The sequence below is a fragment of the Mus pahari genome, chromosome 1, assembly GCF_900095145.1.
Source record: "Mus pahari chromosome 1, PAHARI_EIJ_v1.1, whole genome shotgun sequence".
In the NCBI taxonomy this organism is placed as follows: Eukaryota; Metazoa; Chordata; class Mammalia; order Rodentia; family Muridae; genus Mus; species Mus pahari.
In genome coordinates this window covers 115,388,119-115,411,841 of record NC_034590.1, presented here as the reverse complement: position 1 = coordinate 115,411,841, position 23,723 = coordinate 115,388,119, and the positions used below count along the sequence as shown (strand labels likewise).

Genomic DNA, 23,723 nt, shown 5'->3' with positions numbered 1-23,723 from the left:
CTGACAAAGCAGAAGGAAGGAAGGAAAGATGGAAGGAAAGAAGGATGGAAGGAAGAAAAAGAAAGAAAGAGAATGAAAGAAAGAGAGGAAGAAAGGAAGGAAGGAAAAGAAAGAGAGAGGGAGGGAGGGAGGAAGGAGGGAAGGAAGGAAAAGAAAGAAAGAGAGAGGGAGGAAGGAAGGGAGGAAGAAAGAAAGAGAGAGGGAGGGAGGGAGGGAGGAAGGAGGGAAGGAAGGAAAAGAAAGAAAGAGAGAGGGAGGAAGGAGGGAGGAAGAAAGAAAGAGAGAGAGAGAGAGAAAGAAAGAAAGAAAGAAAGAAAGAAAGAAAGAAAGAAAGAAAGAAAGAAAGAAAGAAAAATTCTTAAACTCTTATATCTGGGGCTGGTTTGTAAATCTAGCATTAGGGGGCTGGAGAGATGGCTTAGCTGGTAAGAGCACTGACTGCTCTTCTGAAGGTCCTAAGTTCAAATCCCAGCAACCACATGGTGGCTCACAACCATTTGTAATGAGATCTGATGCCCTCTTCTGGGGTGTCTGAAGACAGCTACAGTGTACTTACATATAATAAATAATTTGTTTTTTAAATCTAGCATTGGGAAGTCAAAGGATCACAGCAAGTTGAAAACCAGCCTATGTCATATAGTGATTTCCAGGCCTGCCAGAGCTAAATGAAATTTATCTTAAAAGAAAAACAAGCAAAACGTTCTGTTCTAGAGCTGGGTTCTGAAGTCAGGAGTCAGGCTGCAGCGTGTAACCCGATTCCCAGGGGGTCCCTGAGAAGGGGAGGGGAAGCCTTTTAGCATTGGCGGGAGCCTGTGACACTCGCTGACCGTCCCTGGTCTCTGCATTACTCTAAAAGGTTTACAGACACACAGCCCTGAGAAGTCCTATGCAAAGATTCTGGGTCAGCTTTGTGGGAGGTGAGGGGCCTCACCGGTTCTTTTGTTAATGAGTACTTCTCCAAGGCACACGGATAGCGCTTAGCTCAGCAGGGCTCGGCTAGTTGAGCGTAATTACACCAGATCAGGACGATTTCCCTGTAGCTCAACTAATTTTCTCCCCAGCTTCCTTTCATGCATACAGCTGGTGCCAACTAAACGCAAAGTCTGTAAGAAGTGGAATACTTGAGATCCAGCAGAGGGCGACACGAGAGCCTTGTTTACTAGGGAAAAGAAACGGGTCTCCGGGAAAGGGGAGACTGGACTACATCTCCCAGAAGGCCTAGTACGAGTAAATTTCCGGTCTCTGTGCTCGCGCACCTTTAGTGGGCGAGGCCGAGGGCGGAGCGCGAAAGAACGGAGGTCCCAGGACACGCCACTGTCTGCGGACGTGTGACGCACTTCCTGTGCGCCCCCCACTCCGTGTGTTTCTGTCGCGCCGGTCCCGCGGTTCGGAGTTGTGAAGGTGACAGCCGGAGGTGACCCGTCTGGCTCCCGCGATGCTAGCGGCACGGCATTTTCTCGGCGGGTCGGTTCCCGTGCGGGTATCTGTGCGTTTCAGCAGCGGCACGGTGAGCCCGTCCTGATTCAGACCCAGTCCTATGGCGGATGAGCGGCGAGCGGGATTGTGGTCCCCTCTGCAGAGTCCTCTCCTCTCCTCTCCGAGCTAAACTAACAGTCCCAACTCCAGGCTGACGATTTCCAATCCAGCTTCTCTTGTTTTAGCAACCCCGTCTTGGGGTGAGGGTTTGCAGGTTTTGAGGCGTCTTAAATAGTCTGTTATTTCTTCCTCGCAGCCTTGCGAGGTCTTCGCCCCATTTCAAAGTTCAGAAAACAGCTTTGAAAAAGATGTGCATCTCCTTAATCCCCCGACAGTGTTCTGCTTCCAGTAGTGACCAGAAAACGCTTTTGTGATTTTTTTTTTTTCTTTATGAGATAGGGGCTCATTATATAGTTCTAGGCTGTATTCAAATTAGTGTCGATCCTCTTATCTCGGCCTCCCCGGGTGCTCCTGGGACCACAGGCACCCACCGCTACACCTGAGGAGAAGTACTTTTAAGGAAGTAGGAGTGGATGTCAGGCCACTTTCCACTAAGTCGTGAACCATTCCAGTCCACACCTCTCCTTTATGTCAGACCCCAAATCCCTTTTGTTCCCCAGCCCCAGTGAGGCATTTCTCTTCCACTAGTGACCCCATACTACCTCTTCAGCAGAGTTAGTGAAATCAAGCCCCTCCTAGCCAGGTTTTGCTCTAGTCAGACAAATCTATGCTGGTCTTGGGGACGCACTGCCAGTGCTGTCACTGAAGTGTGACATGGGCTCCGTGGGGACCATCTGCTTTTAGCTTTGTGGCCTTCTCTAAGTTCTTTTTGTTTAGGGCCCCCGCGACCTCCTTTGGAAAATGAAGGAAACCATTCCTCTCTCAGGAATGTTACCAGGGTGAATTGGGATGAAGCGTGGAATGTTTAGCTCGGTAACTTCTAGACAGGAAGCACTGATATAAGTGGTGGTGGAGCTACGATGTTTCAAAGACTTTGAAACCTCTGCCCCCGCTGTGGCCCAGCTCCTCTTATGTAGGAAGGCCCAAGAAGCTGAAAATTCTGCCCCAATCCCTCATGGTCCCTAAGCTCTGGACCTCCTGACCTTCTATCTCCCCAGACAGCACCCAAGAAAACCTCATTTGGCTCACTGAAGGATGAAGACCGGATCTTTACTAACCTGTATGGGCGCCATGACTGGAGGTAAGACCATGCCCTTGGCTTGCTGGGTACCAAAGCAGGACTTCTCCTTCACATCATTTCCTACTCTGTCCAGGCTGAAAGGTGCCCTGAGGCGGGGTGACTGGTACAAAACAAAGGAGATCCTGCTGAAGGGGCCTGACTGGATCTTGGGTGAGATGAAGACATCGGGTTTACGGGGCCGTGGTGGTGCTGGCTTCCCTACTGGCCTCAAGTGGAGCTTCATGAATAAGCCCTCAGATGGCAGGTTTGTGGGGAATCTCTCGAGCTCTGGTTGCAGGACACATGAGATGCTGCTGAATCACTGGGCTTTGGGGCTGATGCTGGGAAACTTAGCAGGCTGTAAGAGGACAGATAGAACTTAAGAGCTATCTCTTTCCTCAGCAGAGACTTATGATGTTACAATCCATACAAGATTTTGATTTAGGCATACCTTATTATTCAGATTTGAACTTTGCCTTTTAATAATTAGCAAGCTTTGGAGAATCTGGTCCTTTGGAATTCTTTTTTTCTTTTTTCTTTTGTGTGGGTGTGGGTGCATGTCTGAGTATTATGATATGCAGAAATTAAAAAGATAATGTTGGTTCAGCTTTTGACCTGCAACTTCAGTTGATACCTAGACACCTAGAATGCAAATTATAAAGTTATCCACTTGGTTGGCATAATGGCTCAGCAGGTAAGGGAGCCTGGCTTCAAGCCTGGTGACCAGAGGTCATCTCTAGAACCCACATGAAAGAAAGAGAGCTGACTCTCACAAGTTGTTCCCTGAACTTCACATGTGTTATGGCACACGCTGCACCACCAGTAAATAAATGTAATAAACAGAAACATTGTTTTCAAGATAGGGCTTCTCTGTGTAGCTCTGGCTGTCCTTGAACTCACTCTCTAGACCAGGATGGCCTTGAACTCAGAGATCCACCCATTTCTGCCTCCTGGGTGCGGGGGTGAAAGGTGTGTACCACCACTACCCACTCTTTTTTTTAAAAAGTCAACCACTATACCTCCTGTTAGCCTCAGGGCTGTGGTGGAAGTTGCAGACCTCTTATGACCAAGAACTGAATTGACTCTCAAGGGAAGCCCGGGGAAAGAGAGATGTTGGATTTGTTCTCTCAGGAGAACATGGCTTATCTTGTGGACATACCTGGTCACAGATGAAATTAGAGTCCTGTCATCGGTGTGACACAAAGAGAACCTTGGGTAGGGCGCAGAAGATCAGCTGCCTTGAGGCTTCTTTGAGTGCAAAAGGAATGGAGTTTGCTTGAGAAATGGGTCCTGGTGGGTCTGTAGCCTGACTGATGTGCAGGACCCCACAGGCCCAAGTATCTGGTGGTGAATGCGGACGAGGGAGAGCCAGGCACCTGTAAGGACCGAGAGATCATGCGCCATGACCCTCACAAGCTGGTGGAAGGCTGCCTGGTGGGAGGCCGGGCCATGGGAGCCCGGGCTGCCTATATCTACATCCGAGGGGAATTCTACAATGAGGCCTCCAATTTGCAGGTGAGCACATGAGCACTGGCTGATGGTGCAGGCACACCTCACATGCTGTCTTTCCTGGAACAATCATTCTTAGATGTTAGTACCAGTTTGGGGCCAGCAAATGGGTTGGGGGGGGGGGCATTCCTGCATCCATCAACAACATGATCTGGCCCCAGAGTTCTTCCTTTTTGTGCTCCAATGTTCAACTTAGGAAGTCTTCAAGGTATCCATGGGCCCTGCATTAGAGGCTGACTCTTGGGGTATAGTGGGGCTGGGGAACTTACACCTTGTCCCACAGGTAGCTATCCGAGAGGCCTATGAAGCAGGTCTGATTGGCAAGAATGCTTGTGGCTCCGACTATGATTTTGATGTGTTTGTGGTGCGTGGGGCTGGGGCCTACATCTGTGGAGAAGAGACGGCGCTTATTGAATCCATTGAAGGCAAGCAGGGAAAGCCACGCCTGAAGCCGCCCTTTCCAGCAGATGTGGGTAAGACTCTGCCCAGCCCTGAGTGAGGCCTTGCCTCAGCTCAGCTCTGTGGGATCCTGGATCTGACCAGGTGCCTCCTGGGTTGTTCTTGCAGTATTTTTCCGTGCCCTTTGGAGGGGAGGACAGATGGATGAGGAAGGTGTTAATAGTATAGCCTCTGCCAGTGCCACCCACAGCCTTCAGTTGACATCAGTTACACAGGTCCCCTCTGGGCAGTGTACTTTCTTCCTGTCCTAGGAGCTAGGGGTGTGGTGGTGAATAGGAAGTGCTGCCCTGGAGTCAGGTACAGTGTGGGCCTGGAGTCAGGTACAGTGTGGGCCAGGAGTGATTAGGAGACAAGAGCAGGACATCCCACTAACAAGAGTCATGTTCCCAGTGGGGAGGTGGCGCATGCCTTTAATCCCAGCACTGGAAAGGCAAAGGTGGGTGAATCTCAAGTTCAAGGCCATCCTAGTCCACAGAGTGAGTTCCAGGGTAGTCAGGGTTATGCAGAGAAACCCAGTGTCAAAAAACAAAGCATGTTTCCTTTCCTGGGAAGCCACCAGTCTCTTGTCATTTCCTTGAAGGAGTGTTTGGATGCCCCACAACTGTGGCCAATGTGGAGACAGTGGCTGTGTCCCCCACCATTTGCCGTCGCGGGGGCACTTGGTTTGCTGGCTTTGGCCGAGAACGCAACTCAGGTACCAAGCTGTTCAACATCTCTGGCCATGTCAACCACCCCTGCACTGTAGAGGAAGAGATGTCTGTGCCACTGAAAGAGCTGATTGAGAAACATGCTGGTAAGCCTGGGGCCAACTCAGGGGCTGTGCTGAGAGAGGGCATGGTGGGAAAGCCATGACAATCTTTTTGGAAATTGTCACAGGTGGTGTCACAGGTGGCTGGGACAACCTCCTTGCTGTGATTCCTGGTGGCTCATCCACTCCACTGATTCCCAAATCTGTGTGTGAGACAGTGCTGATGGACTTTGATGCACTGGTACAGGCTCAGACAGGCCTGGGCACGGCTGCAGTTATTGTTATGGATCGATCGGTAATGGACCTCATGCCCCATAAATCTCCTGCCAGCCTGGGTGTGTTCCCTCCCTGATCCTCTCTCAAAATTCTCCTGACTGGCTCTTGGCTCCCAATAACTACAGACTAAAACCCTGTACAATGGCAGAGCATGGGCCAGAACACTGGAACCCAGGTCAGGGGTGTTGTGGGAGGCTAAGATGCCTGTGCACTGTTCCTTGTCTCCTAGACAGACATTGTGAAAGCCATCGCTCGTCTCATTGAGTTCTACAAGCATGAGAGCTGTGGCCAGTGTACCCCGTGCCGTGAGGGTGAGCTTCCTGGGAAGATTGGGATATAGTTGCTGAGCTGTGAGGCCTGCATCTCTTCAGGGTTGTCCCCTTCATGGTGGAAGACCCTCAGGCCCCTCTTGCTGCTCTGCTACAGGCGTTGACTGGATGAACAAGGTGATGGCCCGATTTGTGAAGGGGGATGCCCGGCCAGCTGAGATCGACTCCCTGTGGGAGATCAGCAAGCAGATAGAGGGCCACACCATTTGTGCTCTGGGTGATGGGGCTGCCTGGCCAGTACAGGTACACACTGCCCTGCTGTGTCACACTAAGGTGGGGGCATTGACAGCCCAGAGCTTTGGGAATTTGCAACTCTGGTTCATACAGAGTCTCCCTCACCTTCCCAGGGTCTGATCCGACATTTCCGGCCAGAGCTTGAGGATCGGATGCAACGGTTTGCCCAGCAGCATCGGGCCTCGCAGGCAGCCTCGTGAGCCCACACCCTAGCCTGACAATTTCTCATCCCTATGGAGACTGGACAATAAACAAGTGCTGCCCACTCTCCAATCACAGCTTGTCTGGGGCTTTGCTTTTCTCCGCTCCATTTCCCACCTACGTGTGGAGATTTGTCCCTTCACTGGGCAAGGGAACCAGAATGGGACCAGGGCAGTGAGGGGTGGACTTGGCTCACTTCTCTTTTTGTGGCACTAGGGGACCAACCCTAGGGCTTCGGACAAGGTAGGTAAACACACTGCCATTGAACCACACCCCCAGTCTTAATTTTGGTCCATCCTGGGCTCTAAGGCAGTGGTTCTCAACCTGTGGATCGTGACCCCTTTGGGAGTCTCATATTTGTACTAGGATTCATGACAGTAGCAAAATTACAGTTGTGAAGAGAAATAATTTTATGGTTGGGTGTCACCACAACTTGAGGACTGTATTAAAGGGTCATAGTATTAGGACGGTTGAGAATCACTGCTCTTAAGGGATGAGAGACGGAGAATAGGGGCCTGGTCTGCCCTATGAGGTGAGGGCATAGAAGAGGCAGACATTCCTAGGGAAAGGACAGGCTCCGAGCTGGCAGAAGCAGAGGTTTATTTTGCTTTGTGTTTGGGGGTTACATGACTGGAAGGAGACAAGAATGCATAGCAGATGGGATAGCCCAGACCTCATTCCAGATGCAGCAAGACATCTTGGCCCCCGAACCGGTTGCAAAGCAGGGCCCTGTGTTGTGCTGACTAATCACCAAGTTGGGGGGGCACACTGTCCAGCAGGTGCCACAGTTCCAGCCGGTGGTCACAGTGGCCTAGGCACTCCCGCCAGTGGCGCAGGCGTTCCCCACTGGCTCTGCCACTCAGCTGCACCCCACCTGCCAAGGGATGGGTTAGTAGCCCTCAGAGTTCCTGAGGCTCCCTCTTGCACCCCGGGTTTCTGCTCACCAATGAAATCATCAGCAGTGCCCAGGTCATAGTCCCACACAGACACCAGCAGTGCCTTCTGGGCCAGCTCCTCTCGATGACCCGCATAAAAGAATTCCTTTAGGGAAAGGGATAGGAAACGTGAGTTCTTTGCAGCTTAAGAAACAGGCTCAACAGGCTCAAACAGGTAGGGCCTGGTTTGCTAAATCAAGAGCACACTTGACTGGGATCTCCTAGCCGTGACCCACCTCATTGAACTCAGGATTCAGCGTCTTCCTCCGAACACTGGTCTTATATTTGGATTTCTTCCCAGAACTTGGATGCAGGAAACTGAAGGGAGAGATGGGCTGGTTAGACATGGTCTGGCAGAGCCAAGGACCTGCTCTCACCGTTCATGACCACCTGCCTGTTTATACTCACAGACGGACAAAGGGGTCCGAGTAGCCATTGGCATCCATGGGAGCAAGGTGGGCACAGCGTAGCACACCCACCAGCAGGCCACCACGCTCGGAGCTGTAGCACAGGGACAGTAGGATGCGTCCACGTTCTTCCCCAAACACCTCTGCCTCCATCTCCTCCTGCAGGTGCAAGCTGTGGTCAGACCCTGCCCAGTCTGAAGCCCCCCACTTGCAGAGGCCAGGTCCCAGTGTGAGCACAAACGCCTACAGAGAAACCAGGCTGTCAAGTTTATCTCCCTAGACAGCAGCCATCCCCAGTACTCAGTGAGGAGACCTTACAATAGCACTCAGGGATCTGAACCCTCCAGAGCTCAGAAAGGGTAGGGTTGCTGCTCATGGCAGAGCAAGGGGATTGATGGTGAGCATCACAGCCATGCGGGGGCTAAGTGGCTGTCTCCATGCATTGCAAGTAGCTGAGAGGCTGTCGTCATGGAGACCTCTGAAGCTCACTTTCACTTCCACTGCCTGCAGACCATCATATTTGTTCTTTGCATATTCTTAGACACTAGAGCTCCCCAGCTGGGAGGAAGGCCTGGGGTAGGATGCCTTCTTTCCCACCTTCAGGGTAGAACTGACAGCAGAGAGCCAAACGTTCTTACCATGGGTACTGCTCAGTATCACAGGAGTGCTCTGCCAGCAGTATATGGCCAGGCATGATTGAACATGGGTTCTGGGATTGGTGGGGACTCTTTTAGGGTTCTCAGTGATGTCCACTATTTCTGTGGGCCTCACAGGCTTGAGCTTACCTAAGAAGACACTACAAAAACTTGGGACTTCACTAGAGGACAGGGCACCTCCACTGTTGCCAGGAGCAGGAGGGCCTGCCACCCAGGCTTGTAGGTATCCTTTCTGCTGGGCGAAGGGGCTTCTGGGCAGGATCTTGGGTGGGGTTGAGTAAGCACTGAAGCCATCTTCATTGCCTCCTGAGCGGCGGGCCCAGAGGTTCCCACCTCTGCCCACAAGCACCACCGCTCAGGTCTGCCTACCTATAGTCTGAGCACTCTGCAGACGGTTCCTAGTGTTCCCCATCTCCAGGCTGCCCTAGCAAAAGAGGCACTGTCACCTAGCCCAGTCCCTGAGACCCTGGCAATTGAGGACTCACAGAACTTACAAGAGAGATGGACTCAAATTCCTCTAAGCCCTTAAAGGCCTGGACGCCTGCCCCTCTTAGCCCTAATCCCAGCCTGGGCTATCTAGATCTGCCTGTCTCCATACCAGTTCAGTCAAGCTTTGATACCCACCTCCTCATATAGAGACATGCCACGGGCTGTGTCCAGGCTCTTGGGCCTCTTGATCTAAAAAAAAAAAAAAAAAAAAAAAAAAAATCAGAGCACTTGGTCACTTTAGTAGATATTGTCCAGGACCCCTCCCTGACTCTCCCCGTGGCTCCTGGTTCTGTAGACCCAACTTGAACTTCAGCCCACTCACCAGCCTCCGCTTCTCTAGACAGATGTCAAAGCTCCTGGCTCGGTTTGGCACCAGCTTCCTCAGGGGCACTCGTAGCTCCCCCAGGGGGGGTGCTCGCCGCCGTCGCCGCAGCCGTGAGTCCTCACACACACATAGCCTGGTGGCCATCCAGGTCAGTCCTAGTCACACAAGCCCCACTCACTCCCCGCCTCCCTTCTGGTGCCCCAATCTGGGTCCTTACCTCAGGGTCTTCCGTCCAGCATCCTGGCATGTAAAGCCATGATAGGTGAGCGTCTCCTCCCAGACAGGTTCCCTGGTGCCTCGAACAGTGCGTGTCCGAAGCTGGCTGGCCTGGGGTCAGGAAGGCAAGTCAGGCACCCTCCTGGCCTCCTGCCCTGGCTCTTGGATCCTAGCAACTGAGATTTAGTTCTGGGGGTAGGGTGAAGCAGGATCAATGGGTACCCTAAGCTGGCCCTGCTATCTAAGGGCCTGGATCTTACCCTCACCTTGCTGGCCCCTGGTAGCAAGTTGGCTTTGACATAGGTGTCCACAGAGCCTGCGGCTGGTGGCTTGAGGCCCTGGAAACAGAAAATGGATGTAGAGAGACCTGTGGCTTGTCCCATCCAAGGGACTCAGCCTCTGTCCTCACCTTTGCACGATGGGCTGTGCAGTGCAGGGCGCTGTTGTCCTCATCAAAGAGAAGTGTGAATTCCAGGATGCCTAGGGCGGCTAAGGCAGACGGTAAGCATGGTCACCCCACCCCTACACCCACTTGTCCCACATGGCACAGTGCCACCTGCCTGGCCTCTGCCCTGGGTGCCAGAGACACCCCCGACCCCATCCTAGGGAGCATCCCGATCGTCTCCCCTACTCACTGCTGTCATCCGAGTCTCCTTCGGGCTCAGGGCTGGGCTGCAGCTGGGGTGCAGAGGGGATGGCCGGGGTCAGCATTGCCTGCCGATCTGGGGCGCGCAGCACCGGCTCCAAGAAGGGGTAGAAATGTGGGAAGTAGTCGGAAATGAGGTGGATGGGCCGAATGGGGCCGGGGCTCACATCAATGGCCATGTGTTCCTGCATGCTCACCCGCTGCCGCCCACTGGCTGGCCCTGCACATGCCATGGTGGTCCAGACATAGGGACTCAGAGAAGCTCCCACCGACTGGGGACACCAAGCACACACCTGGCCACCAAGATGAAATAAAGAGGCATCACCAAGGCTGTCCTAGGACAGAAGACACTTTGCCCCACCTGCAAGGTGAAGGCTGGAGTCAGCCTTCTGGGATCCTTACCTCTTGAGAGCTGTGTCACACTGCTTTGCTGCTGCTGGCTTTAGGTGTATGTTTAGGGTGACAGAGCCTGAGACTGAGGTGACCCATCTGAGCAAGGTGTGACTCAGCAGGGAGGGGATCAGGAGCCCACACTTCCCAAGGGCCCTTCCCTAGCACTGGGGGCCCAGCCTTGTCTCCTGCCTCTGCCCCCTCCATTCACACTCTGGTGAAAGGAGCTATTTTTACCATCATCATGTGCCTGCTGCTGGTAAGGAGGCTGCAGGGCCAGAGGTGACAAAGGGGGTGTGTTTGGGGATAAGCAGGAGAGGAAATAGGTGAGAAGGGCAGAAATGAGGGGGGGTGGAGAAGGAGGAGGAAGGGACAGGGGACTGTGGAGGTGTGAGGGGATGGGGTCCTGTAGAAGTGGATACAGAGCTGGGAGAGCCCTGCATTCTAGTCCCCTCAAGGAAACCAGCTGGCAATCTCATCGCAGTCCTGCCCTGTCCCCTGGCAGGGTCTCCCTCCCAAGACTGTCCCCTTGGCCTTATGGAGGGGCTGTCTGTATGGTGGAAGTGGCCTCTCGCTCCATCTCCGTACAGGTCTCTTCTACTTCCCAGGCAGTGTCTTCTACTTGACTCACCCGGCCACTGGGCACATTATCTGAGGTGTTCTGAGCAGGGAGCTCACTGACAGGAGCAGCCTAGCATCCCTTCCCCTTCTGCTCCACGTCAGCATCTCACTATGAAAGCCAAGGAAGAGTGGGCTCTGAAGTCTCCATCCTCCTGTCTCCACCACTGGAGTGTGGGAACTACAGGGGTATGTCACATGCTTGGCTTCTTTCCCTTCTTAAACCGTGTATGTATGTACATATGTGAACATGCATGTCATGGTCAGAGGACAACTAGCAGGAGTTGTCTCTCTCCTTCCACCACATGGGTCTTAAAGATCAATCTTTTTTTTTTTTTTTTTTCGAGACAGGGTTTCTCGGTGTAGCCCTGGCTGTCCTGGAACTCTTAAAAGATCAATCTTTGTGACAGGTGCCTTCACTCACCAAGCCGTCTCACCAGCCTCTATCATGTTTTTTGCCTGTTTGTTCTGACACAGGGCCTGTGTCTCACCAAGTAACCCACACTGGCTGGCCAGCACCCCAAGAGATCCATCTGTCTGTTTCCCCAGTGCTGGAATGACAAGGGTTGCTATCATGCCCCATGTCTCGCTTTCCACATGGAAGATGCCAGAGGAAAGTTGTCAAACACTCTTTTAATCAGTTCTGGAGTAGCCTGGCCAAATGCTGGCAGAGGCACTTAAAGGCCAGGCAGGCCTCAACCCCTAGGCAGCTTAGGAACAGCTAGGGAGGGCTTGTAGAAGTCAGGGGCCAGTAGCTTCAGGGTGAGCTCAGTGATGATAGCCGTGAGGCCCCAGACACGGTGTGGTCCATGCAAGAAGACAGGCAGTGTGTAGCTGAAGTGGCCACCCTGGCAGAAGTGGGTATACCCCTGGTTCTGTGTCTGCAGCAAGTGGGCCAGAGACAGCTCAAATACTTCATCCACCTGTAGGCAAGAGACAGAAAGAGGGTGGACAGAGGACTGCCTGTGAGTGCCCTGGTAGGACAGTCCAACTCCCCAGTAGCCCCCATTCACCTCCTCAGGGTTGGGCCTAAGGCTCTGCAGATCCAGTGGGCCCACGTTGGCAAGCACCGGGACTATAGTTGCCTTTCCCTGGGGCAGAAGGGTGAACAGTCAGGAGGAGCAAACTTGTGAAGCAGACCCTACTCTGCCATCCAGAGGTTTTGGGTAATCATGGTGAAGCCCTCCAGTTCCCGTCCTTGGTTTCTTGCCATGCTGCCTCACAAGTCCCCCTTACTTGTATACCGCCAGGAAATCTCCCACTTGCCATTCAAGCTCAGATCCATGCAGCCTACCCTGCAAGCCTTCCTGGACCCTGTCCTGGACTGAGCAGGGCTGGCTTCCTCGACCACTAGGGGTACTGATTGAGTGTGATAGGATGAGGGTGGCTCACCCGGTCATACACTGGCTGCAGGACACCCCACACGTGCTCCTTGGACACCTCTAGGCCCACCTCCTCCTGAGTCTCCCGAAGGGCCGTATGTATTACATCTTGGTCGTCGGGATCACACTTCCCGCCTGGGAAACTAAATGGGCAGAGGGAGTCTTGGGACCACGGGTCGTCAGGAGGCAGTTTACCTGTGCCATTAGAGTAAGGGGGACAGGCACTGGAGATACAGATTACAGCATGAGGATCTGGCAACCGGCTAAGACTATGCTAGGGCTCAGACACCCCATGTCTGCCTATGGTGTCCCAGTGGTGCAGAGATCGACTCCGGGTGTTCTCAATTTCTGCTGAGGGCGAAGCCAAAGAAGGGGAGCCCCGGATAGCCTCTCTCCAGTCTACTGTAAGGGACTGAGTCCTGTTTATGAAGGGAAAAGTTCAGAGGGGTATGCGGGCCACAGGTAGTGCACCGGCAAGGCCGGCGTACCTGACTTCCCCTTTGTGCCTCCCAACCAGGCGACTGGAGCGGAGCGTGTAGAGCAGCGCCGGGACTCCGCGCACGAGGCACAGCGGCACAAGCACTGCAGCCGCTGCGGGCCGCGAGCGTAGCTGGGCAGTGGTCCGTGCTAGCAGCTGCCGGCAGCGCTGCTCGTCCTCCGCGGACAGGCCACCAGGCAGCATGTCCCAGACGTCCGGGACACAGGGGCATCTGCCTGCTAGGGAGGGGACGCCGCAGCGCGCAAGCTCCGGCGCGGGGCGGGGTCCTAAGTGAGAGCCGGAAGGAGGCGTGGCTTCCCGGAGAGGCGGACCGGCCTGGGACTGCCCTTGCAAAGCCTCGGACGCGGGCGGTACGGAGCCTGCCGGGGTGGAGCCTTCGAGATGGACAAGGCAGTGGCTGCTGGAGCGGGACCTCGGAGTTCCAGACGAGGCCTGCTGAGGCAGAGCCTCAGAGACCTCGGGGGTGTGGTTTAAGGCGGGTTTGGCTGCTATTGGGCGACAGAGGGGCATCTGGAGTGGAGTTTGCTAGATGAGGACAGAAGCGGTTTTGTGTACAGGAACCAGAGCACTACCGAAAGGAAAGACCTGGCTTAGAGCTGATGGAAGGCTTGTCCGGAAAAGCCGGCCAGCTTCGCTTGAGTTTCTTTCCAGGGGCCTGACTTCCCTATCTGTGGCACAGTTTGGACTCTTGTGTCTCCGGAACGCTTGAGTAACCTGAATTGAATGGGTCCTGACTTCGGGTTCGGGAGTTGGGAATATCTGGGTCCTGAAGATCTTCTGGGCCCCTTTTCTCTCGTCTCGTGGGTGTCTGTGCTTTCCAGAACGTCTCACAGGAAGAGTTCTGGCAGTCGGAGTCATCAGGTGCCTCTGGGCGCCCAGTCCAAGAGAATGAAGAGTACGCGCGCCTCCCTCAGTCTTTTTTTTTTTTTTTTTTTTTTTTTTTTTTTTGAGACAGGGTTTCTCTGTGTAGCCCTGGCTGTCCTGGAACTCACTTTGTAGACCAGGCTNGAACTCACTTTGTAGACCAGGCTGGCCTCGAACTCAGAAATCCACCTGCCTCTGCCTCCCGAGTGCTGGGATTAAAGGCGTGCGCCACCATGCCCGACGCCTCCCTCAGTCTTATCCCACAAGACTCTACCCAGAGCACTTTAACCTGGACTTTTACCTCCGGTTCTCCAAGTAAACACCCATCCCTACCTTGGCATGTGTGATCCCAATCTATCTCATATTAGGCACACTTCAATGACCCCTGGCTCTCCGGACCAGCCTTAGAGCATCGCATTTAAATGGAATGACGAGTGTCAGCTGTACTTTGCTGTGTGACTGTGAGCTGAAACCTCTCTGAGCCGCTTCCATCCTTATATGGGTGCACAAAATAGGGGACACACCAGGCTAACCGCAGCCTTGCTGATGTGGTCAGTTATCACCCTGTGCTCTGGGTCCAGCTCTTGGAGACTTATAAAGGTGATGGGACTGTCTGGTCTGGGAGTTCCTGTGGACAGAAGTACTGTGACTGCTGTTGTCAAGCAGTTTAATGTGGGGGAAGGACATTCGAAGCAGGATTTAGAGGAGGCATCCTCGAGGCAGCAGGGCAAGATTCAGGGCTTTTGAGTAGGAAGTAGGCCTGATTCCAAGGCTGGCAGGCCCCAGACTGGCTTTGAGGCAGGAACCCTCTGCTGCCAGAGCTTCCAGTTGCGCTGTTCTCCTTAGGAGATGTCTTCCAGAGGAGGGTAGGAGAGGTGGGCCACAGGGGAAAGGGGCTTCCACAGCACTTGGCCATCACTGCGAGGCTTGGTTAGACACCAAGCACAAGGCAGAGGTGGACAGGAGCCCCAGCCCTGCTGCGAGGGTTGTGCACTTGGCCATCACTGCGAGGCTTGGTTAGACACCAAGCACAAGGCAGAGGTGGGCAGGAGCCCCAGCCCTGCTGCGAGGGTTGTGTCTTCCTGATCCCCAGCAGTGCTGATGCTGGGGAGAGGGTAAGGTGCCAGCCGAGCTCTTGGGGACCCGGCATGGCTTGGGGATCCAGGGTACAGGTTCTGGTAAGGGAGGGGTCTGTAGGTGGCAGGGGCCAGCAGGAGATCAGGGGAAGGCAGCAGCTGATGGTGTGGCTGAGTGGGGGTCCTGGAGCTGGAAGCGGAAGCTTTACTGGTATCTGAGGGAGAAAATGTTTTGAGTGGACCACAGATTTCCTCTCACACCCCCAGCCCTAATTCTGAGGCCTACTGAGGTTGTCTGTCTTGTCCCCAGCCACACATCTTGACCTGTGTAGTATTTGTCCTTGTTCTCTGCCTGAGCTTCCTTACCTTCTCTGTTCCACTGTCTCCCAGGCCCAAGCTGAGCTTTTAGTCTCCATTGCCCAACTCAGGATCCACCTCCTCCAGGAAGCCCAGCAGGCACCCCTCCTTTGCTCTGAACCCTGCCCGTGCCCTGCTCTCTCTCCTGTGCCTTCCTGCCCAGGTAGGGATGGGGGATGAGGACGTTGCCCATCATGGTGAAGCCCCTTCCGGGAGGCCTATGTGCCTGCCATTGTGTTTGGGCTGGGTCTTCACCTTTCTCTCGTTCTGCAGAGCCCTTAAGTAGGCAGGGACCGAGGCTGCTACGACTCCGGGTGGGGATGCTGAGCAGTGGCCGGGGGGTCACAGTCCTGAAGATAGGGCAAGCAGGAATGGGAGAGGAGGCAATGGAGCACCCCCACCCCCACTCCAGATGTTGTGGTCAGAGTCAGATAAGGGATCCCGGGGCAAACTAGAGGACATGACCATGAAGCAGGTCAGGATGAAGGTCTTCAGAGCTGCTTGGGATGGAGGGGTGGAGGGGAAGGGCACACAGCTGGGCTTAGAGCAGGAAGGCAGGAGTGAGACGATACCATGAGTCTGGGTCAGCTTCTCTGAAGCCTTTGGCAAAGGGGTTGCTAGCGATCTTCAGCTGTGTGATCTACAGAAAGAAAGTTTAGTTGTGGACTGGGCTCACAACTAAATTGAGCCCTGGAAGCTCACACTTAGCCCTGGGAACTTCCGGTCAGCAGGACCCAGACCCCCTTGGCCCGGGGTCTCCAGTGCCAGCAGGAAGGCAGATGTCCAGGGGACAGAGGCCCCTCCGGCCTCAGTCTCTGCCCCTCAGAGCTGAGCTGGTCCTTGGGACCTGTGGGACAACCCACCCGGTGGTTCTGATAGGCTGTCACGGCTGTGAACTGGGTCTCTGTGAAGACAAAGGACTTGAAGTTTTCCTGGGCATAGCGGGCGCTGTCCTTGCGTGGGTCCACGAAGACCACATGGAAACGGGGCTGATAACGATGCATGGAGTTGAGGATGATCTGCAGGAGGATGGGACCCGAGTGCAGGCGTGGAGCCTGTGCAGCCACCCTCCCTGGGCCCAAAACTCTTTTACCCTCATCTTGCCTACTGTCCACCTGTAGCTTTGCCTTCAGAACTGTGTAGAACCTGACCATCACCTTGCAGCAGCCCTGGTCACCTTCCATCCAACCTCAGCTGCCTCCTGGCTGGCCTCCCTGCCTCCCCACCTTGTCCTTATGCCCATTCTCCACACAGCAACCGGGCAAGACACATCCACCTGCTCAAACACCTATAGCTTCCACCCACAGAGAAGTAAAGCCTGGGTTCTCACCTCAGGCACTTGGCCCTGTGGGACAACCTACCCACCACTGGCCCTTCCAGTCCCACTGGAAGTCTCCTTGTGGTCTCTCAACTCACTGCATGTTTTCTGGCCTCAGGGCCTCTGCTCAGGCTGTCCCCTAAGCTCCAAACTTCTCCCCTCCACCACCTCCTCTTCCTCCCTCCCTCTCTTCCTTTAGACATCCATGCAGATATCCCACCAGTCCTGCCAGCTCTAGCTCCAGGCTTTCTCACAATCCCAGTCCCACCCGGTTCAGCCCCTCCCCATGATAGCTCAGAGGCTTGTGCCTCACATGGCCATTGTCGTCCATCAGGTTGTTGGTCAGCTTGAGTTTGTCAAAGGACACGATCTGCCGCATCCACTGGGCACCCTTGGCTGGCGAGTCAGGGTGGAAGTGCACCCTACCAGGCGTGGCAGGGTCGGCCTTGCCTGCCACCAGCCAGGCGGAACTGTGGAAGGCGTACCTGGGGGAGCAGAGGGAGAGGTCAGGGGCTATCCTTGCCCTACTCAGTGCCATGTCTAACCAAGGTGATAGTGAAAACGCTGACCCTCAGCTAGATATGCTCAGTCCACCTGGTGGGTATCATTTGTTTTTTAATTGCGTATGCCTCAGGCTAGCCCGTTCCCTCTTTCTTCTGCCTAAGACCTGTTGCTCTAGGCTGGGCGCCCCCTGGCATGGACTCTGAAGGGTTCCACCTCACCCTGTCTGCCCTGAGGGACAGGTTCCTGTTCTCAGCACTCTTGCTCCCCTGCTGCGTCCTGACCTGTATCTCTTGTCATCCAAAGGGATGAAGTCCATGAGCAGAGCGTAGTCAGCCAGCGTGTCCATGCCCAGGATCTTCACCTGGAAGGTTGGGAACATCCTCCTGTGGGAAGGGAGGTACTCAGCCTGGCTCTGCCCCTCCCCCCCAGCCCCTGCCCAGTCCCCACTCTCCATGCCCACACCTGCCCGCTTTGGTGACAATCATCTCTGTGCCCAGCTGGTTGAATTCTTCCCACAGTGGCTTCATCTCCAGCTGCACCATCACACTGGACACACGTGGGTTCTTGGGGCCCTGCCCAGTGGGATCTGCCATGGCTTGGGCTTCTGTAGACATGGTGCAGGAACCTGAGGGGAATGGTGTCCCCAGTCGGGACTCCCAGCTGGTGCTGGTCTCAGGATGGGGACAGGTCTCTGGAGGAGCAAGTACCCCAAGGCCAGCAGACGGGAAGACTGTGGAGAGAGGATGAAGACTTGTCAGTCTGACTCACTGTCCCTTCAGCCTCGTCTTTCAGGCTGTGTCCCTGTCTCTCTTCCTCTGGAAGGCCCCTGGCTGCCAGGCTTCTGTCCCCAGTATTATCAGCCAACATCACTCCACAGCCAGTTACTATGACCTTCTTTTCTTTAGTTTTTCCCTGTGACATGGTCTCATGTAGCCCAGGCTGGCCTCAGACTCATTATGTATCCAAAGATATCCTTGAACTTCTGATCCTCTTGTCTCCACTTCCCAGAGCCTAGGGTAGCAGGCATGTGTCACCACAACTATTTGGGTAGGAGTGTGGAAGCTTGGTGATATTTGGTAACCAAGGCTGGCCATGAGCTAGAGGGAATCCTCCTGCCTTAAGCTTTTCAAGTGCTAGGATTACAGCCACTGTGCCTAATTTAAAAATCTTTCCCCCAGGAGGATCCTGGAGGGTAGAGACAGGCAGCTACATGGCCTTGGGCAAATTGCTTCGGCTCTTGGATCCCTAGTTTCCCCATCTCGGAGGGCAGACAACGCATTGGTGAGAGCAGTGTGGTACACAGAAGGCTCTTCATAGGAGGCATGTTCATAGATGGTGTACGCTCAGGGGGGCAGGAAGTGTGACAGGAGCTCGTGAAGCTCCGTGGAGCCCCAGCGGCCCAGTGTAGTTTGATGAGAAGGAGGCTGACGGGAGCTCTCAGATCATACAAATTATCTTCCCTAGACCCTGAAACCTGAGCTATATCCACAGCAAAACCTTTAAACTGTGGCTAGAGTATGCATAATGTAAAATTTACCATGTTTAAGCATACAGCTCTTGGCATTAGGACACTCATGGCTGTGGCATTAGGACGACACTCATGGCTGTGTATGCACCCCCTCCCTGTTCTGGACAGTCTCAGCCATAATTTGCAACACAAGCCTTGGTCAAAAGCTTCCAAATGCTCCAGTCTCTTATTTAAACAATGATACTTGGGCCGTGAGATGGCTCAGTGGGTAACGAAGCTTGCTGCCAAGCCCGAAGACCTGGTTCCATTCCTAGGACCGATGTGGTGGAAGGAGAGAACCAACTTTGCTTATTGACTCCCACGTGCACACACTGGACTAGTTTACCTTCTGTTGCTCTGATAAACATGACTGAAAGCATGCTGGGGAAGAAAGGGCTAATTTGGCTCACAGGCCTCAGTCCTTCATTGAGGGAAGTCCGTCTGTCCAGCAGGAGCTCAAGCCAGAGCCCGGAGGCAGAAACTGAAGCAGAGGCCGTGGAAGAAGCCTGCTTACTGGCTTACTCCTTGTGGCTTGCTCTGCTTGCTTTGTTATCCAATCTAGGACCACCTGCCCAGGGGTGGCACTGCACACCAGTGGGCTGCATCCTCCACATTAATCACTAACCAAGAGAGTGCCCCGTAGGCATGCTCACAGGCTAATCCATGCAGGCAGTCACTTGGATTTGTGTGTGCTGGTTAATTGTCCACTTCATACTAACCAGTATATTTTGGAAGTGGGCACATACTGGTTAATATGAAGTGAACAATTAACCAGCACACACAAAATAAATAAATATTAACAAAATAATGACTCCTGCCCCCTCCAGCTGGGGGGGGGCACAATTCAGTTGGTAGATGGCTTGCCTACTGTGCACAAAATGCTGGGATTAGTTCCCATCAAGACGTTAAAAATATAAACAACATGGTGGTACATGTCTGTAATGGCAGCACTTGAGAGATAGAGGCAGGGGGATCAGAAGTTCAAGGCTCTTCTCCAATACGTAATGAGTTGAGGCTGGCCTGGGCTACATGAGACCCCGTCTCCCTGTCCCTGTCTCAAGTACTTATTAAAGAGGAAGGAAAGGAAATGTAACAAGCAGAATGGATAAGACCCTGATTCAAAGACTACAAACAGAACAAGGGTGCTGGCTTCAGTCAGACACTGGCCAGCTATCAAGAGGGCTGTCAGGACAAGAGAAGAATCTAGAATTTAGCAAGTGTGAGTAGAATTATGGAGAAATTGGAATCCTGGGGTTGGTGGGAATTTAAAACAGTGCAGCCTTTGCGGCTCAGAGGTTTCACCTCAGGACAGTACTGCTTCAGTAGCCAAAAGGCAGAAGCAATCGAGTGTCCACTGACAGATGAGTAGATAAAAAAATGTAGCCCACAATGGAATACTATTCACCCTTCAAAATAAAGGGCTTTCTGATGCAGTGGGGAGAGACCATGAGAACATTCTGCCATGTAAAATAGGCAGGTCTATTCACAGAAGGTAAAAAAAAAAAAAAAAAAAAAAAAAAAAAAAAACAATCACAGAAACACAGAAAGTCGTGGTTGCCAGGGCAGGAGGAGGGGAAACGTCCAGTGGGGATGATGAGAGTTTCAGCTTTATAAGATGAAAAAAAGAAAAAAAGTAAGCAGATTGTGGTGAGGGGTCCACAGCTGTGAATGTCCTAATGCCACGAGTTACACTCTTAAACATAGTGTGGTGAATTTTATATCACATACACTCACTACGGTTTAAGGGTGCTGCTGGGGACACAGCTCAGCCCCAGAGCACTTGCCTAGTATGCATGGGGATTTGTCTTCAATGCCCAGTACTGGATTTTAAAGACTGTTATTTTGGGCCAGATGTGGTGCACATCTATACTCCCAATGCTTGGAAACTGACGTCACCCTTAGAGACATAGCGACTTAGGTAAGCCTCAGCTACATGAGATCCCTGTTCAGAATACAAGAAACCAAAAATTTGTGGAGAACATTCCAGTAAGGGGCTGAGGATGGGCGGAACCATGGAATTGGTTGTGGCCAGGAGTGAAGAGGCAAGGTCTCCATTCCCAGCGGTGCCCCTGGTAAGCAAGAGCAAAGGGCACTCACTGCTGGACAGGTGGGGGGGGGCTGGAGGGGGCCTCTCCGCAGGCTAAATGGATGTGGGGGGAAGCCAGGCAACATGACTCGCATTTCCATAGCCAACAAGATGGAAGGAGAAGACCAGCTCCACAGAGGTTGCCCTCTGACCCCCGTGAACATTCTGTAGCTATCCCGCCCCCTCCATGCACACCCACATGCATATCTGTGCAGGAATATGTACATGCAATAATTATAATTATTATTTTAAATAATTATAAATAATAAATAGACAGGTGGCTGGAGGGGTGTTATGTCTAGCATGACGCCAGGCAGGCAGTGCCACTGGACTGCTTATTCAGAGCATGTGCAGACAAGGCTTGTGACATGTGACAGCCCTGACCCATGATGAGTGAGTGACCCGTGAGCCTGAACCCATACTTACCTGCCATGCGGACAGGACAGCCGGATCTCAGTTCAGGCTAGGCTGCAGCCTCACCCAGGGAGGGGTAGCCAGTGAGTGACACTGGGTTGGGTCCTGTGCTCAGCGGCAGACCTCACTCTCAAGCATGCACCGGGGTCCCCAGTTCTCAGTATTTCCCTCCTGATTGTCCTCTGTCCGACTTCCTGGCTGAGGCTTTTCCTCCTGAGCGGGACACTTGGTTGGATGTTCGTAAAGCCCGGTTTGGGGATGTTCTGGTGGGTGTCTCCAAACTGCCTCCGATTGTAGTGTCTGGAGCTGGGCCACTGGCTGGGTTTGGCTCTGGAGGCAGGCTCATGTGGAAGGGGGCAGGTGGGAAGGTTGTGACGTTGCAAAACTCCCCCTCTCCTCTCCTGGATCTCTCTCCCTTCTCCAGCTAAGAGGCCCCCAGCTATTCCTGATCAATGGGCCCCAGTGCAGGTGGGGGCGGGGGCCATCTTGAGGACAGCCTGGGGTCCACAGGGGCCAGGCTCTGCCTAGATGGAACGGCTGAAGGGGAGGCAGCAGGGGAAGCAGCAGATGCGGGCTAAGTGCAGAGGTGGTGCCCTCTCTCCTAGTCTAAGACCCCAGCCTACTGGTATTGTCCCCATAAGCCTGTCCCTGAGAGAGGCAGGGAGAGTTTCAGATGGCGTGGTAAGATATTCAGATTCTCCTGCCAGTCCAGTGCCTCAGTGTCCCCGACTTCAGTGAACAGTCTCTCTGCCTGTGATGATCCAGCCTTAGCTGAAGAGCAGCACAGCGTGGGTCATCCCTCACATGATGGTCACTTGTCATCTCCATTAGGTAGACTGAGGCAGCCTAAGCATCCGCCGTGCACACTGGTCCCTCTCCAGCCTTGCCAGGCACCTCCCCCAAGCTTCCCCATCTGTTCTGAGGGAAACCTAGTCACTGCCCAGAGGTTGGGCTTCCTCTAAGCCCATGCTTCCTTTGTTGAGAGCATCCCTTGACTAGTGGCCGGTACTTTACCTCAGCCCGCCTTGCGAGGGAGTAACCAGACCTCCGCAGAGTCTGGTGCTAGAAGGTTGTGTTCAAACAGGTCTTTGCCAGGGGCAAACAGGGGCAGGACCTAAGTCATGGCTGGAGGGGTGCTTTTCTCTCAGTGTAACACTTGGGGCACAGGCTAGATAGACCTGCCCCTCTCTGCCATTCACCCAGTGCCCCTCAGCCCCAGACTCCAGCCTGAAGGCTGGAGACGTGCGTGCGCACACACACACACACACACACACACACACACTCCGCTGGACACTAACACTGGCTTCGGTGCTTTCAGTCAGGCAAGAGAGGAGTGCTGTCTGCAAGTCAAAGGGTGCCAGCATCTATCTCCCAGGGTGCTCCAGACCGCCTGCCCCAGAATTCAGTGTGGTGGGTGCGAAGTAGGAGAGAAAAGGGAGAGGTTTGGGGATCCTGTCCCAGTCTTAGCAGCTCCTCTTCAGCCCAGAGCCTCAGAAGTGGGTCAGCCTGGATTCTGCTGGGCCCTGATGAGAGTGTGTGTGTATCTGTGTGTGTCTGTGTGTGTGTGTGTGCGCGCGTGCGTGCGCGTGCCTTCCTTTGATACTGGGAAACACACACATATGAGCATAAACATGCTAGCTCACACGTCTACATGTACACTCATGAACTCAGAGGCTTATCCAGGAGAGGGCGGTGGGTAGGGCTTCTGTATGTTTACAGTCTCACGGATAGGACCCACAACCCAGTACGTGAACGCATGCACACTGTGCAAAGCAGGCCACCCCGCAGCCCTCCCTCCTGCCCCAGGCTCCTGCTGGCCCCACTGCCCTCTCATCCATCTTGCCTGCCAGCTGCTCCCTGGCGCACCCATATCCTTCACACCTTCTCATCTCACAGCTCAATACCAGGAGGCGGTGTGGCAGCCGTGGCCGCAGGGAGATGAATGAGCCAGGCAGACTGCAGAGGCCCAGAGACTGTGGGAGGGCAGAGCTCTGGGCCCTGGATCCCGACCTTTCCTGAGTAGTTTGCAATGCAGTGCCTGCCTAGCAGGTCACCTGGTTGAGGACTAAGGGACACCACTGCCACCTTTCACTGGTCCCCTCATGCCGGGGGTGGGGGGAAGGGAGAAGGCTTTCTCTCTTGGGCTTCCTTATGCCCCAACCCAGGCCATCTCCTCCCAGTGCCCATGCAGCTGGGCAGTCATCCTGGGTGCACCCCATCTGCATCCTGACTTCCCTGAGCCCCTAGAAATTCACATCTGGGCCATGTGCCTAGCTATGCAGATTGCCTCAAATGGACACTGCAGGCCCAGGACTCTTGGGGCCACACACATACTCCGGTAGGCACAAACCTGGGCAAGCACAGCTATTTACATTTACATGGGCACATGCCAGTGGGAACTGGGGACCTCCCACCCCACCCCCAGGCTCCTGGAAGCTCCTCTCCAGATCTTCCTCCACATAGAGGATCTCTCTTTATCCCCAGGATGTCCGGCCAAATACAGGCACAGATGGCTATCACTGGCCCCGGGTCCAAGCAGTTTCTCCTTCAGTATGCCCACATGTAAAGGTCCATGCATGGTCCTGTGGGCATCCCTCTCCTCCCCTATCCACCTCCCTAGTC

The 23,723-nt window shown here is 53.9% G+C and overlaps 4 protein-coding genes across 7 annotated transcripts; 1 reads left to right on the top strand and 3 right to left on the bottom strand.

Moving 5' to 3' along the window:
* The first annotated feature begins 1,309 nt into the window (after nucleotides 1-1,309).
* On the top strand, nucleotides 1,310-6,484 carry Ndufv1 (NADH:ubiquinone oxidoreductase core subunit V1). The gene is made up of 10 exons (XM_021191244.2): nucleotides 1,310-1,507; nucleotides 2,595-2,677; nucleotides 2,751-2,921; nucleotides 3,988-4,171; nucleotides 4,449-4,638; nucleotides 5,205-5,417; nucleotides 5,501-5,667; nucleotides 5,878-5,959; nucleotides 6,075-6,220; nucleotides 6,325-6,484. Exons 1-10 carry the CDS (start codon nucleotides 1,436-1,438, stop codon nucleotides 6,409-6,411), a joined length of 1,395 nt encoding a protein of 464 aa, XP_021046903.1. The 5' UTR covers nucleotides 1,310-1,435; the 3' UTR covers nucleotides 6,412-6,484.
* Nucleotides 6,485-6,844: 360 nt separating this feature from the next.
* On the bottom strand, nucleotides 6,845-11,622 carry LOC110330886 (double C2-like domain-containing protein gamma). Of its 2 annotated transcripts, none has more exons than XM_029548161.1 (11): nucleotides 11,519-11,622; nucleotides 10,076-10,379; nucleotides 9,850-9,929; nucleotides 9,707-9,778; nucleotides 9,442-9,551; nucleotides 9,222-9,357; nucleotides 9,035-9,088; nucleotides 7,756-7,913; nucleotides 7,584-7,665; nucleotides 7,357-7,453; nucleotides 6,845-7,286 (listed from the first exon to the last, which is right to left on the bottom strand). In XM_029548161.1, exons 2-11 carry the CDS (start codon nucleotides 10,317-10,319, stop codon nucleotides 7,156-7,158), a joined length of 1,164 nt encoding a protein of 387 aa, XP_029404021.1. In that variant the 5' UTR covers nucleotides 10,320-10,379; nucleotides 11,519-11,622; the 3' UTR covers nucleotides 6,845-7,155. The 2 variants fall into 2 exon arrangements, with proteins under 2 accessions (XP_029404021.1, XP_021066850.1); XM_021211191.2 differs by lacking the exon at nucleotides 11,519-11,622 and adding an exon at nucleotides 10,489-11,338 and having other exon boundaries at nucleotides 6,996-7,286.
* Nucleotides 11,623-11,709: 87 nt separating this feature from the next.
* Nudt8 (nudix hydrolase 8) lies at nucleotides 11,710-13,526 on the bottom strand. 2 transcript variants are annotated; one of them, XM_021215948.2, is made up of 4 exons: nucleotides 12,965-13,300; nucleotides 12,487-12,619; nucleotides 12,108-12,185; nucleotides 11,710-12,017 (listed from the first exon to the last, which is right to left on the bottom strand). In XM_021215948.2, exons 1-4 carry the CDS (start codon nucleotides 13,156-13,158, stop codon nucleotides 11,790-11,792), a joined length of 633 nt encoding a protein of 210 aa, XP_021071607.1. In that variant the 5' UTR covers nucleotides 13,159-13,300; the 3' UTR covers nucleotides 11,710-11,789. The 2 variants fall into 2 exon arrangements, with proteins under 2 accessions (XP_021071607.1, XP_029404033.1); XM_029548173.1 differs by lacking the exons at nucleotides 11,710-12,017; nucleotides 12,108-12,185 and having other exon boundaries at nucleotides 12,583-12,671; nucleotides 12,965-13,526.
* A 732-nt stretch (nucleotides 13,527-14,258) lies between these two features.
* Tbx10 (T-box transcription factor 10) lies at nucleotides 14,259-23,689 on the bottom strand. Of its 2 annotated transcripts, none has more exons than XM_021212416.2 (8): nucleotides 21,114-23,689; nucleotides 17,557-17,824; nucleotides 17,376-17,477; nucleotides 16,904-17,075; nucleotides 16,136-16,291; nucleotides 15,845-15,912; nucleotides 15,528-15,622; nucleotides 14,259-15,130 (listed from the first exon to the last, which is right to left on the bottom strand). In XM_021212416.2, exons 1-8 carry the CDS (start codon nucleotides 21,118-21,120, stop codon nucleotides 14,841-14,843), a joined length of 1,158 nt encoding a protein of 385 aa, XP_021068075.2. In that variant the 5' UTR covers nucleotides 21,121-23,689; the 3' UTR covers nucleotides 14,259-14,840. The 2 variants fall into 2 exon arrangements, with proteins under 2 accessions (XP_021068075.2, XP_029402492.1); XM_029546632.1 differs by having other exon boundaries at nucleotides 16,136-16,261.
* Nucleotides 23,690-23,723: the final 34 nt, after the last annotated feature.

Bases quoted from the DNA above. Each gene is read 5' to 3' on its own strand.
- Ndufv1 (XM_021191244.2), top strand. From the start codon at position 1,436: ATGCTAGCGGCACGGCATTTTCTCGGCGGGTCGGTTCCCGTGCGGGTA. The intron at 2,922-3,987 runs GTTTGTGGGGAA...AGGACCCCACAG, and splicing joins AATAAGCCCTCAGATGGCAG to GCCCAAGTATCTGGTGGTGA. The intron at 5,418-5,500 runs GTAAGCCTGGGG...AAATTGTCACAG, and splicing joins GCTGATTGAGAAACATGCTG to GTGGTGTCACAGGTGGCTGG.
- LOC110330886 (XM_029548161.1), bottom strand. From the start codon at position 10,319: ATGGCATGTGCAGGGCCAGCCAGTGGGCGGCAGCGGGTGAGCATGCAG. The intron at 7,914-9,034 runs GTGGGTATCAAA...TTGCACCTGCAG, and splicing joins GCATGTCTCTATATGAGGAG to GAGGAGATGGAGGCAGAGGT. The intron at 7,454-7,583 runs GTGGGTCACGGC...CTTTCCCTAAAG, and splicing joins TGAATCCTGAGTTCAATGAG to GAATTCTTTTATGCGGGTCA.
- Nudt8 (XM_021215948.2), bottom strand. From the start codon at position 13,158: ATGCTGCCTGGTGGCCTGTCCGCGGAGGACGAGCAGCGCTGCCGGCAG. The intron at 12,186-12,486 runs GTGAGCCACCCT...CTTCTGCCCCAG, and splicing joins TGCAGCCAGTGTATGACCGG to GGAAAGGCAACTATAGTCCC. The intron at 12,018-12,107 runs GTGAATGGGGGC...TCTTGCCTACAG, and splicing joins TTAGGCCCAACCCTGAGGAG to GTGGATGAAGTATTTGAGCT.
- Tbx10 (XM_021212416.2), bottom strand. The intron at 16,292-16,903 runs GTGAGGCACAAG...ATCCTCCTGCAG, and splicing joins TGATGGACGACAATGGCCAT to ATCATCCTCAACTCCATGCA. The intron at 15,913-16,135 runs GTGGGTTGTCCC...TTCTTTCTGTAG, and splicing joins CAGCCTATCAGAACCACCGG to ATCACACAGCTGAAGATCGC.